This window comes from Anolis sagrei, chromosome 8, assembly GCF_037176765.1.
Source record: "Anolis sagrei isolate rAnoSag1 chromosome 8, rAnoSag1.mat, whole genome shotgun sequence".
Taxonomy (NCBI): domain Eukaryota; kingdom Metazoa; phylum Chordata; class Lepidosauria; order Squamata; family Dactyloidae; genus Anolis; species Anolis sagrei.
The window spans coordinates 20852879-20866173 of NC_090028.1; the positions used below are offsets into that span (position 1 = coordinate 20852879).

Below are 13295 nucleotides of genomic sequence, written 5' to 3' on the forward strand. Positions count from 1 at the left end.
TTCCTCCAAACTCCGCCAGTGTTCAGATTTGGGCATATTGAGTATTTGTGTAGAGTTTGATCCAGATCCATCGTTGTTTGTGTCCACAGTGATCTCTGGATGTAGATGAACTACAACTCCAAAACCAAAGGACACTGCCCACCAAACCCTTCCAGTATTTTTGTTGGTCATGGGAGAACTGTGTGCCAAGTTTGGTTCAGTTCCATCATTGGTAGGGTTCAGAATGCACTTTGTAGGTGAACTATAAATCCCAGCAACTACAATTCCCAATTATTATTTTTTTGAGTGAAGGACATACATTGGGTTGTTAGGTGTCTTGTGTCCAAATTTGGTGTCAATTCCCCCATTGGTTTTTGAGTTCTGTGAATCCCACAAACGAATATTACATTTTTATTTATATAGATGATGGAGAACCCGAAGTTAGGGCAGTGCTGCTTTCTGTGGCGCCAAGCGCACCCTCTTTACCCCTGGCCGTGTGTGGGCGGAGCCTCTGGTGTGACTCCACCCACGGCCACCAATGAGCTCGCAGCAGCGCACTCACGCCCCTCACGCCAGCCAATCGCTGCGCGTTCTAGGGGCGGAGCTGGACTGCTGGTCCTGAAGGCTCCTCCCATTTGCCCAGTGTGTTGTGGAGTGATTCCTGTTTCCTGATTCCAGTGTGTTGTGGAGTGAGTCCTTCTGTCACTTCCAGGCCGGATCCTGACAGCCAAGGCTGGGGAAAGGCTCCAAGGCATCTTAGGGGCTTTGTAGCCCCATTGAGACTCCATCCTTTGGACTTTTGGAACAGGTAGGTCCATACCCTGCTCTTCTGTTGTGTTAGAAGGGGGTTAAAGAAATGGTAGCCATGTATAAAGGTTGGAAAGGATGGCACAAGGAAGAGGGAGCAGGACGGTTTTGTTCACTTCTGCCCTGGAGACTGGGACTCAAAGGAGCTATGGGTTCAAGTGTCAATGAAGGAGATTCCATTGAACATTGGGAAGAAGAGAGCTGTTCAGCAGTGGAACTCCCTGCCTTTGAGTGGCTAAGGAAGAGGAGGCTTATAGAATCATAGAATCAAAGAGTTGGAAGAGACCTCATGGGCCATCCAGTCCAACCCCCTGCCAAGAAGCAGGGATATTGCATTCAAATCACCCCTAACAGATGGCCATCCAGCCTCTGTTTAAAAGCTTCCAAAGAAGGAGCCTCCACCACACTCCGGGGCAGAGAGTTCCACTGCTGAACGGCTCTCATAGTCAGGAAGTTCTTCCTCGTGTTCAGATGGAATCTCCTCTCTTGTAGTTTGAAGCCATTGTTCCGCGTCCTAGTCTCCAAGGAAGCAGAAAACAAGCTTGCTCCCTCCTCCCTGTGGCTTCCTCTCACATATTTATACATGGCTATCCTATCTCCTCTCAGCCTTCTCTTCTTCAGGCTAAACATGCCCAGCTCCTTAAGCCGCTCCTCATAGGGTTTGTTCTCCAGACCCTTGATCATTTTAGTTGCCCTCCTCTGGACACATTCCAGCTTGTCAATATCTTTCTTCAATTGTGGTGCCCAGAATTGGACACAATATTCCAGGTGTGGTCTAACCAAAGCGGAATAGAGCATGGGTAGCATGACTTCCCTAGATCTAGACCAGGCATCCTCAAACTGCGGCCCTCCAGCTGTTTGGGCCTCCAACTCCCAGAATTCCGGGCCAATGAACAAACTGGCAAGGGCTTCTGGGAGTTGGAGGCCAAAACAGCTGGAGGGCCGCAGTTTGAGGATGCCTGATCTAGACACTATGCTCCTATTGATGCAGGCCAAAATCCCATTGGCTTTTTTGCCGCTTTTAAGCAGAGGCTAAATGGCCATCTGTCGGAAGGGTTGTTTTTTTCCTTTTCCTGCATGGCAGAATGGGGATTGACAAACTTAGGCTTAAGCGGCAGAGGCGGAAAAGGAAAAGGTCTGAGGCTGTTAGGAATGGTGGGAGTTGAAGTCCAAAACACTTGGAGAGCCAAATTTGCCCATATCTGGATTGGACAATTTAATCCCCTGCAGACTGGCCACTTCCTGATATTACATCAAAGGCACCAGCACCGTGTGTTACACAATTTTCAAGAAAGCGGCGTGTTGGCATATCTCAAGATATTGATTATATATAGCACGAGGTGTGCATCTGGTACATTCATGCTCTTAAGAGTAGAACAGCCTGGCTTGGCAGTAGTTGCTCACTGCTGACAAAAAAACCTAAGCAACATGATAATTTCCAACATGATAAGTACAGGCAGTCCCCGATTTACAAACATATGACTCATAGTTAAGAATGGGGGTGAGACTAGAGGAAGTGAGAGGAATCTATCGTGATTGTGTCTATTGAACTATGCTGCTTAAACTTAACATCAGTTCTTTATTGCCATTAGGGGTAGACTCAAGACAGAAGAGTGGGATTTCGTTTGAAAAGGGTAGAAAAAAGATGATCCATAGGTCCGACAGTGAGCCCAAACAAAGACACTCAAACTAAATTAAGTTTGCAAGATGTGAGCAGAGTGTTGATAACTGGAGCTCCTCAAGCCACTATAGGTTGGAGTTGTTTGATAGCAAACAACAACCACAACAACCTTGACTGTGCTGGCATTTGATTATAGTGCCTCTGAAAACATGTGACTTGTTTTTAAATAATAATAATAATAATAATAATAATAGTTATAGTAGTAGTAGTAGTAATAATAATACACTTTATTTATATTCTGCCCTTCTCCCCTAGGGGACTCCGAGCAGATTACAGCATTTACATACATTCATAGAATCATAGAATCAAAGAGTTAGAAGAGACCTCATGGGCCATCCAGTCCAACCCCCTGCCAAGAAGCATTCAAATATTGCATTCAAATCACCCCTGACAGATGGCCATCCAGCCTCTGTTTAAAAGCTTCCAAAGAAGGGGCCTCCACCACACTCTGGGGCAGAAAGTTCCACTGCTGAACGGCTCTCACAGTCAGGAAGTTCTTCCTCATGTTCAGATGGAATCTCCTTTCTTGTAGTTTGAAGCCATTGTTTCGTGTCCTAGTCTCCAAGGAAGCAGAAAACAAGCTTGCTCCCTCCTCCCTGTGGCTTCCTCTCACGTATTTATACATGGCTATCATATCTCCTCTCAGCCTTCTCTTCTTCAGGCTAAACATGCCCAGCTCCTTAAGTCGCTCCTCATAGGGCTTGTTCTCCAGACCCTTGATCATTTTAGTCGCCCTCCTCTGGACACATTCCAACTTGTCAATATCTCTCTTCAATTGTGGTGCCAGGAACTGGACACAATATTCCAGGCGTGGTCTAACCAAAGCGGAATAGAGGGGTAGCATTACTTCCCTAGATCTAGACACTATGCTCCTGTTGATGCAGGCCAAAATCCCATTGACTTTTTTTGCCGCTTTTAAGCAGAGGCTAAATGGCCATCTGTCGGAAGGGTTGTTTTTTTTTGCTTTTCCTGCATGGCAGAATGGGGATGGACAAACTTAGGCTTAAGCGGCAGTGGTGGAAAAGGAAAGGGGCTGAGGCTGTTAGGAATGGTGGGAGTTGAAGTCCAAAACACCTGGAGAGCCAAATTTGCCCATACCTGGGTTATAACATGTTGGACAATTTAATCCCCTGCAGACTGGCCACTTCCTGATATTACATCAAAGGCACCAGCACCGTGCGTTACACAACTTTCAAGAAAGCGGTGTGTTGGCATATCTCAAGATATTGATTATATACAGCATGAGGTGTGCATCTGAAACATTCGTGCTCTTAAGATTAGAACAGCCTGGCTTGGCAGTACCCATTTATCTATTCACATCTGCATTGAACTGCTTGGTTGGCAGGAACTGGAGCTAACAGATGGGAGCTCACACCATCTTGCGGATTCGAACTGCCAACCTTCAGGTCGGCAGTTCAGCAGCACAAGGGTTTAACCCATTGTGCCACTGCGATTGACAGAACTGGATTCTGTCATCAGGGTATCCAAGTGCTGCCATTTACTTGTTACTAGCTCACAGACTTTATTATAATTATTTGAGAATGAATGATCAGGACTATGGGTTGGATCCTAATAGAAATTCCATCAGAGTGGCTCCATTGGTGAATCAGCCTGTAAGTCCCATTAATTCTGTGGGTCTCCTCTAACTAGAACTATCGGTAGAATTGCTGGCTCCTGTATATTCTAAATATAATTAAATCAAACAAGACTTTCTTTTTCCTTCCCAGTAGCATTTTGATACAGATCGATGTTTTACATCAGTGGTGTTCTGTGAGGAATGTTGTTTTCTGCTTCCTTGGAGACTAGGACGCGGAACAATGGCTTCAAACTACAAGAGAGGAGATTCCATCTGAACATTAGGAAGAACTTCCTGACTGTGAGAGCCGTTCAGCAGTGGAACTCTCTGCCCCGGAGTGTGGTGGAGGCTCCTTCTTTGGAAGCTTTTAAGCAGAGGCTGGATGGCCATTTGTCAGGGGTGATTTGAATGCAATATTCCTGCTTCTTGGCAGGGGGTTGGACTGGATGGCCCATGAGGTCTCTTCTAACTCTTTGATTCTATGATTCTATAAATGCCTGTAGGATTTTTACACGTTTTCTCATTTAGCAATTTAACAAACACTTTTTTTTTTTGGCTTTCAGAACTGACCTCCTTCAAAGCACAGTTCTTCTGACAATGTCAAGTATTGTTTCCTCCTGGATTATCACCTCGACCAGAAGCACGCTCTCCACTTTGCATGGAAAAGGACTTTTGTACTCCAGGTGCATTTCAGGTCAGTGTACAGGACCGCGGAGGAGTTTGTTTACCAACCCTCCCTTTTCTTCTTTCCTGGCAAGTGGCAAACGCAGCAAGAACAAGGTTGTCACTGTGAGAAAAGCTTTCCGACACACCTCGACGGAAGAAGAAGACTTCTCTTTCCACCTGACGCCGTCCCAGATCAATGACATTTTAAGGGCAAACGAGCTGTCCCATGCCGTCCCTGAATTTGATGGGAAGAATCCAAGCTCGGTCCTGCAATTTGAGAGCAACCACTTGGCTGCCAACAGCCCACCAGAAGACCGCCGAAGTGCAGCTACCTGCTTACAGACCAGAGGAATGATGTTTGGGGTTTTCGATGGCCATGCAGGTTATGCCTGTGCTCAGGCAGTTAGCGAACGACTGTTTTCCTATATTGCTGTTTCCCTTCTGTCTCAAAAGAAGCTAGAGGAAATGGAGTTGGCCATGGAGTCTATGAAACCCATCCTGCCTATTCTGCAGTGGCACAAACATCCAAACGACAGCTTCTTTCAAGAGGTCGCCTCACTGTACTTAGAACGACTCAGAATATATTGGCAAACCTTACTCAACATGGACCTGGAGCCAGGCCTTACAATAGAAGAAGCCTTGATCCACGCCTTTAAAAGGCTGGATTCAGATATTTCCTTGGAGGCTCAGGCTCCCTCAGAAAACGAATTGATCAAAAACATTGCTCTCCAGGTGGCTTTTTCAGGTGCAACAGCCTGTTTGGCTCACATGGATAGTGTTCATTTGCACATTGCCAATACTGGTGACAGCAGAGCGGTCCTAGGAGTTCAAAACAAAGATGGGACGTGGTCTGCTCTTCCTCTGACGCGAGATCACAACTGCTTCAACAAACTGGAAATGTTAAGGTTGAAAAGGGAGCACCCGCCATCTGAAGATGGCACAGTGATCGTGAACAACAGGTTACTGGGAGTCCTCTTGCCTTCAAGGGCGTTTGGAGATGTCCAGTTCAAGTGGAGCCAAGATCTGCATCAGAGTGTGTTAGGAAACGGTTGCGACATGGAGGCTCTGAACATTTATGACTATGTGCTTCCCAATTGTCACACACCTCCCTATTTAACTGCAGAGCCAGAAATCACTTACCACAAACTCAGAAGGCAGGATAAATTTTTAGTCATTGCATCAGATGGCCTGTGGGACATGTTGAGTAATGAAGAAGTGGTCAAGCTGGTTGGAGACCATCTAGTTCATGGGGATGTCCAGAAAAGACAGGCGGCTTTCAAAAAACCAGCCAATCTGGGTTACATGCAAAACCTGCTCCTTCAGAGGAAAGCCCGGCATGTCCACTCCCCTGACCAGAACGTGGCCACCCATCTCATCTGCCACGCAATTGGCAATAATGAGTATGGGGAGATTGATCCGGAAAGGCTCATGGCAATGTTGAGTCTTCCAGATGACCTGGCGCGCATGTACAGGGATGACATCACAGTCACTGTGGTATATTTTAAGTCTGATGTAATTGATGCTTTCTACAGAGAGAATGATTAAGGTAGCAACAACAACAATGATGTATTGTCGAAGGTTTTCATGGCTGGAATCACTAGAGTTGTTGTGGGTTTGTATGGTCATGTTCCAGAAGCATTCTCTCTTGATGTTTTGCCTGCATCTATGGCAGGCATCCTCAAAGGTTGTGAGGTTTGTTGGAAACTAGGAAAATGAGCTTTATATATCTGTGGAATATCCAGGGTGGGAGAAAGAACTCTTTATCTATTTGATGTAGGTGTGAATGTTTCACTTGGCCACCTTGATTATCATTTAATGGCCCAGTAGTTTCAAGGTTTGGCTTCTTACTACCTGGGGGAATCTTTTGTTGGGAGGTGATTAGCTGGCCCTGATTGTTTTTTGTCTGGATTTCCTCTGTTTTTGAGTATTGTTCTTTATTTACTGTTTCGATTTTAGAGTTTTGTAATACTGGTAGCCAGACTTCATTGTATCTTATTTTCTTTTTTGAAATTCTGTTGAACTAATCAGAGCCAGCTAATCACCTCAAAGTATCCAACAAAGGTTGGCACACAAAACTCCTGTGACCAATAGAAAATACTGGAAGGATTTGATGGGCACTGACCTTGAATTTTGGAATTGTAGTTCACCTATATCCAGAGAGCATTCTGAACCCCACCAATGATAGAATTGGGCCAAACTTCCCACACAGAACCCCCATGACCAACAGAAAATACTGTGTTTTCTGATGGTCTTTGGTGACCCCTCTGACACCCTTTTGTGACCCCCCACTGGTCCCGACGCCCAGGTTGATGATGATGATGATGATTATTATTATTATTACTATTATTTATACCCCGCCACCATCTCCCCAAGGGGGCTCGGGGTGGGTTACATGAGGCCAAGCCCAACAATCACAACAAAGCAAATATACAACATAAAAGAATACATCAAGAAAAAAATAATGAAAATAATAAAAAAGAACAAAAATAGGCACACAATCTATCTATATATATATATAAATGCTCTGTGCATAATGAGTACCTTAAAAACAAAAGAACCAATGAACGAAATCACACCAAATTTGGCAACAAAACGTCTCACAACACAAGGAGTGACCATCACTCAAAAAATATGATTTTGTCATTTGGGAGTTGTAGTTGTTGGGATTTATAGTTCACCTACAATCAAAGAGCATTCTGAACTCCATCAACAATGGAATTCTACCAAACTTGGCACACAGGACTCCCATGACCAACAGAAAAGACTGGAAGGGTTTGGTGGGCATTGACATTGAGTTTGGGAGTTGTAGTTCACCTATTTCCAGAGGAGTGCTGTGGATTCATGCAATGATGGAGCTGGATCAAACTTGGCACGAATACTCAGTATGCCCAAATGTGAACACTGGTAGAGTCTGGGGAAAATAGACCTTGACATTTGGGAGTTGTAGTCACTGGGATTCACAGTTCACCTACAATCAAAGAGCATTCTGAACCCACGAACAACAGAATTGGGGCAAACTTCCTACACAGAACCCCCATACCAACAGAAAATACTGAAGGCCATCCAGTCCAACTCCCTTCATCAGGGCAAGAAAACGTAATCACAGTCCTCCTGACAAAGAGCCATCCAGCCAGAGATATAGATAGATAGATAGATAGATAGATAGATAGATAGATAGATAGATAGATAGATAAGATTCACACACAGAGAGATATAATATAATATCATAGCTTTGAAAGGGACCCTTAAAGAATGACAATGGTATGTTGCATGTTCCAGGGTTGGCAAACCAGACACTCTCCACATCAACACTGACAAAGAAACAGCAAGAAATACTGTTTACCCACAATCATCAAGACATTACATATATTCGAAACCAACACTTTCTCATTACTTTATTTCCCAGATCAACAGACTGGGCCACAGCAACGCGTGGCAGGGGACATCTAGTACGATATAAAACCACAATAATCAATCACGAGGGCCGGTTGCAAAAATTAAAATGTTGAAAAACTCTAGGTGAGATAAATAATGTATTGTATCTAGAAAGAGGTTCAGGTGGGATGAAACAATGGAGTTTAATTGCACTAGAGGGTGAGATAAAGTGCGATAAATTGAGAAACACTGGTTTAAGAAGAAATGTTCCTAATTATTTAAACGGCTAAACACAAGCGTGATACCTTATTGCTATGTCATCATTATAGTGGTTCTCAACCTGTGGGTCCTCCAGTGTTTTGGCCTTCAGCTCCCAGAAATCCTAACAGCTGGTAAACTGTCATAGGTGATCACTCGCAGCCAAGAGTGATCATGCTGTTGGGTCCATTAGTGATCATAGAGACCTATTCTGGATGGGCCTATTGCTGTGTCAGTGAGTGGCAAACGTGTTTATGTGAATTGATATGGCTTATTATTTATTATTTATTTCTCGCACTTCTACCCCACCCTTCTCAACCCCCGAGGGGGGACTCAGGGCAGCTTACAAAAGGCACAATTCGATGCCAGCACAACAATAAGGTAAAAATAAAACATATATAAACAGTAATTAAGACAATTAAAACAATCCATTATACATCATACATCAAAATCCATAAAACCAATCTAATGCTCAACATTTGCCAGGTCAGAGTCAGTGAATTCAATTCCACACATCAGTTCTGGTCGTCGCTTGTCCTTTGTCTGTCTGGCAGATTGCCCAAAGGCCTGGTCCCAAATCCATGTCTTTAATTTCCTTCTAAAAGAGAGGAGGGATGTTGATGACCTAATTTCCCCGGGGAGTGAATTCCACAGGTGAGGGGCCACCACCGAGAAGGCCCTGCTCCTTGTCCCCACCAACCTCACTTGTGATAGAGGTGGGGCCGAGAGCAGGGCCTCCCCAGAAGATCGTCAACTCTGAGGCGGGACGTAGAAGGAGATACGTTCGGACAGATACGCTGGGCCGGAACCGTATAGGGTTTTGTAGGTCAAAACCAGCACTTTGACCTACAAAGAACACAGAACAAAATTACACAGAACAAAATTGTTAGAACTAATTGCAGTTTGACGAGCACTTTTTATTTGGCGAACTAAGTTCCAAAATAGTGATGGCGGCAAAAAACTATGTCATGCTTTCTCCGAATGCACTTCCACAACAAATATTTCAAGGGCACGGACGTTTCTTAATCCCTGTCCAGGCACAGGTAAAAGGTAGTCCCCTGACATTAAGTCCAGTCATGTCTGACTCTGGGGTGTGGTGCTCATCTCCATTTCTAAGCCGAAGAGCCAGCGTTGTCCGTAGACACCTCCAAGGTCATGTGGCCGGCATGACTGCATGGAGCGCTGTTGTCCAGGCACAACTCATGATGAAATAATTTGAGGCTACTTGAAAGAGACTCGAAGTACCAAATTTCAGTGAAAACTTACAGGAAGGGATTATTACTTCTTGCCACAGGGCAATTGTTTAATTTCATGTAACTTTGGCTCCCTTCCTCTACTTTGCCCTGTTTACAACCTCAGAATTAACTTCTTATTTTGGCACTTGGACTAATTGCTGTTTATGCACTTGGACTAATTGCTGCTTGAACACAATCATAAATAGGGAACAAGGTCTCTTGCCTCTGCGGTTGTGCTAATAATTGTATTCCACGCCTTAGAACTTCTAAAGCTTAGCAAACTGGTGCCTTTCAGAAATAACAACTATTTGTTGTCGAAGGCTTTCATGGCTGGAATCAATGGGTTGCTGTGAGTTTTCCAGACCTGTATGGCCATGCTCCAGAAGCATTCTCTCCTGACGTTTTGCCCACATCTATGGCAAGCATCCTCAGAAGTTGAGGTGTCTGTTGGAAACTAAGTAAGTGAGATTTATATATGTGTGAGATGTCCAGGGTGGGGGAAATAACTCTTACCTGCTTGAGGCATGTGTGAATGTTGCAATTTGCCACCTTGATTCCCATTTAATGGTTGCTGCCTGGGGGAATCATAGAATCATAGAATCAAAGAGTTGGAAGAGACCCCATGGGCCATCCAGTCCAACCCCCTGCCAAGAAGCAGGAATATTGCATTCAAATCACCCCTGACAGATGGCCATCCAGCCTCTGTTTAAAAGCCTCCAAAGAAGGAGCCTCCACCACACTCCGGGGCAGAGAGTTCCACTGCTGAATGGCTCTCACAGTCAGGAAGTTCTTCCTCATGTTCAGATGGAATCTCCTCTCTTGTAGTTTGAAGCTATTGTTCCGCGTCCTAGTCTCCAAGGAAGCAGAAAACAAGCTTGCTCCCTCCTCCCTGTGGCTTCCTCTCAAATATTTATACATGGCTATCATATCTCCTCTCAGCCTTCTCTTCTTCAAGCTAAACATGCCCAGCTCCTTAAGCCGCTCCTCATAGGGCTTGTTCTCCAGACCCTTGATCATTTTAGTCGCCCTCCTCTGGACACATTCCAGCTTGTCAATATCTCTCTTGAATTGTGGTGCCCAGAATTGGACACAATATTCCAGGTGTGGTCTAACCAAAGCGGAATAGAGCATGGGTAGCATGACTTCCCTGGATCTAGACACTATGCTCCTATTGATGCAGGCCAAAATCCCATTGGCTTTTTTTGCCGCCACATGATATTGTTGGCTCATATTTAACTTGTTGTCCATGAGGACTCCAAGATCCTTTTCACGCGTACTGCTCTCGAGCCAGGCATTGTCCCCCATTCTGTATCTTTGCATTTCATTTTTCCTGCCTAAGTGGAGTATCTTGCATTTGTCAATGTTGAACTTCATTTTGTTAGTTTTGGCCCATCTCTCTAATCTGTCAAGATCGTTTTGAATCCTGCTCCTGTCCTCTGAATCCTATGTTGGGAGGTGTTAGCTGGCCCTAAATAAATACATAAATAATAAGTAAATAAAAAGCAAGACTCAAAAAGCAGGGGAATTGCAGACAATCAGGAACCAGGGGCCGGAAAACTCACAGCAATCTATAATAATTTTTCCTAGCTGTGTCACACTCTTAGGATACAGTGGGCAGAATATTCCTACTTCACAGAAAACATTAATCCTAATACATTTTTAGCATGTGTACACATGCGGTTCCGTATTTGTAACGTTTGTGCTTTGGGGGGAAATATTCCCAACTATGTATTTTGGTCTTGCTGGAAACATACAAGTATGCTTTCAATTTCCCCAGGAAAATACACATCATGTTTTCTCCAAATGCACTTCCACAAGGGCAGGGATGTTTCTTAAGCCCTGTCCAGGCGCAGGTAACACTTTCCAACAAAGGATTCCCCAGGCAGTGACCAGCCAGGCCTTGAAACTGCAAGACTTTAAATGCTAATCAAGGTGTCAAATTGCAATATTCACACGTACCTCAAGCAGACAAGAGTTCTTTCTCCCACCCTAGACAGATATATAAACCTCACTTAATTAGTTTCCAATAGACCCCTCAACCTCTGAGGATGCCTGCCATAGATGTGGGTGAAAGGTCAGGAGAGAATGCTTCTGGAACATGGCCATACAGTTCAGACAACTCACAGCAACCCATAACAACTTTTCTTAGCTGTCTCACATTCTTAAAATACAGTGGGCAAAATATTTCTACTTTAAAGAAAATATTAATCCACATTTTTAGCATGTGTGCACTTGTGGCTCCGTAGCGGTACAGTTTGTGCTTTGGGGGAAAATATTCCCAACTATGTATTCTGGTCTTGCTGGGAACATACAAGTATGCTTTCAATTTCCCCAGGAAAGTACAAATGATATATTATTTATCTATTTTGACATGGATGGTTGAAATTTTGTTTCTGGGTAAATGGGGGAAAGGCCTTGCAGATAGTATTCATTGTTTATTATGAGTCAATCTTGTTGAGGATTATTCCTTAAATATTGCCATTTGAGAATATTATGTTGTTTGACTCCTGATTTGTGGAACACATATTTCAATGGAGTTTCATTTCGATTTCTTGAATAAAAGTGAAATTCTTACATCTCTGTTGTTTTCTAAAGTGCACATGTCGGAATCACAGACGCCTTAAAGGGCCAGACTCAAAGTTAGTTTCCAAACAAAGTTTATTGCAGCAAAGAAAAGCAACACAGAGACACTTAAACGCAGTGCCTCTGGACAAGACTCAAAAGTTAACCAGACCTGGTTCAAAAAGTAAACCGGAATATAATCCAGATTATCCAGATAAAAGAACCGAATCAAATGCAGTGCTTCCAAGTCAAACAAGAAGACACAGCAAGCAACAGCCTTCTCTTCTTCAGGCTAAACATGCCCAGTTCCCTAAGCCGCTCCTCGGAGAACAAGCCCTATGAGGAGCGGCTTAGGGAACTGGGCATGTTTAGCCTGAAGAAGAGAAGGCTGAGAGGAGATATGATAGCCATGTATAAATATGTGAGAGGAAGCCACAGGGAGGAGGGAGCAAGCTTGTTTTCTGCTTCCCTGGAGACTAAGACGTGAAACAATGGCTTCAAACTACAAGAGAAGAGATTCCATCTGAACACGAGGAAGAACTTCCTGACTGTGAGAGCCGTTCAGCAGTGGAACTCTCTACCCCGGAGTGTGGTGGAGGCTCCTTCTTTGGAAGCTTTTAAACAGAGGCTGAATGGCCATCTGTCAGGGGTGATTTGAATGCAATATTCCTGCTTCTTGGAAGGGGGTTGGACTGGATGGCCCATGAGGTCTCTTCCAACTCTTTGATTCTATGATTATATGATTCTATGATTTTGCAGGCTGCAGCCAGGACAGAAACAATGTTCAACCTTGGGGAGGCAATTGCAGACACCAGCCACAGGATGTCACTATTAAACCTGACATGAAAAGGAATCCCACCAGTTTAGGATCATGAACCAGCAAGGTTTACTGTATCACTATGTCACATTTCACTTGGTTCAATTCCATTGTTGTTGAAGTTCAGAAAGCCCTTTGATTGTAGGTTAACTACAAATCCCAGCAACTGCAACTCCCAAATGACACCCCCTTTGCCAACCAGTATTCAAATTTGAGCGTAGCAGGTATTTGTGTCAAATTTGTTCAAGTGAATGAAGATACATCCTGCTTTCAGTTCAAATCTCTTCCAGGGAAAGACACACACACACAAGCTGCATATCAGATATTTACATTACGATT

At 44.1% G+C, this 13295-nt stretch overlaps 1 protein-coding gene across 2 annotated transcripts; it reads left to right on the forward strand.

The window, feature by feature from the left end:
* The first annotated feature begins 624 nt into the window (after positions 1 to 624).
* PDP2 (pyruvate dehydrogenase phosphatase catalytic subunit 2) lies at positions 625 to 12153 on the forward strand. 2 transcript variants are annotated; one of them, XR_010910267.1, is made up of 3 exons: positions 625 to 787; positions 4607 to 9379; positions 9536 to 12153. XR_010910267.1 is itself a non-coding variant. In XM_060788432.2 (2 exons), exon 2 carries the CDS (start codon positions 4641 to 4643, stop codon positions 6252 to 6254), a length of 1614 nt encoding a protein of 537 aa, XP_060644415.2. In that variant the 5' UTR covers positions 625 to 787; positions 4607 to 4640; the 3' UTR covers positions 6255 to 12153. The 2 variants fall into 2 exon arrangements, 1 of the variants encoding a protein (XP_060644415.2); XM_060788432.2 differs by having other exon boundaries at positions 4607 to 12153.
* The last annotated feature ends 1142 nt before the right edge of the window (positions 12154 to 13295 follow it).

Bases quoted from the DNA above. Each gene is read 5' to 3' on its own strand.
- PDP2 (XM_060788432.2), top strand. From the start codon at position 4,641: ATGTCAAGTATTGTTTCCTCCTGGATTATCACCTCGACCAGAAGCACG.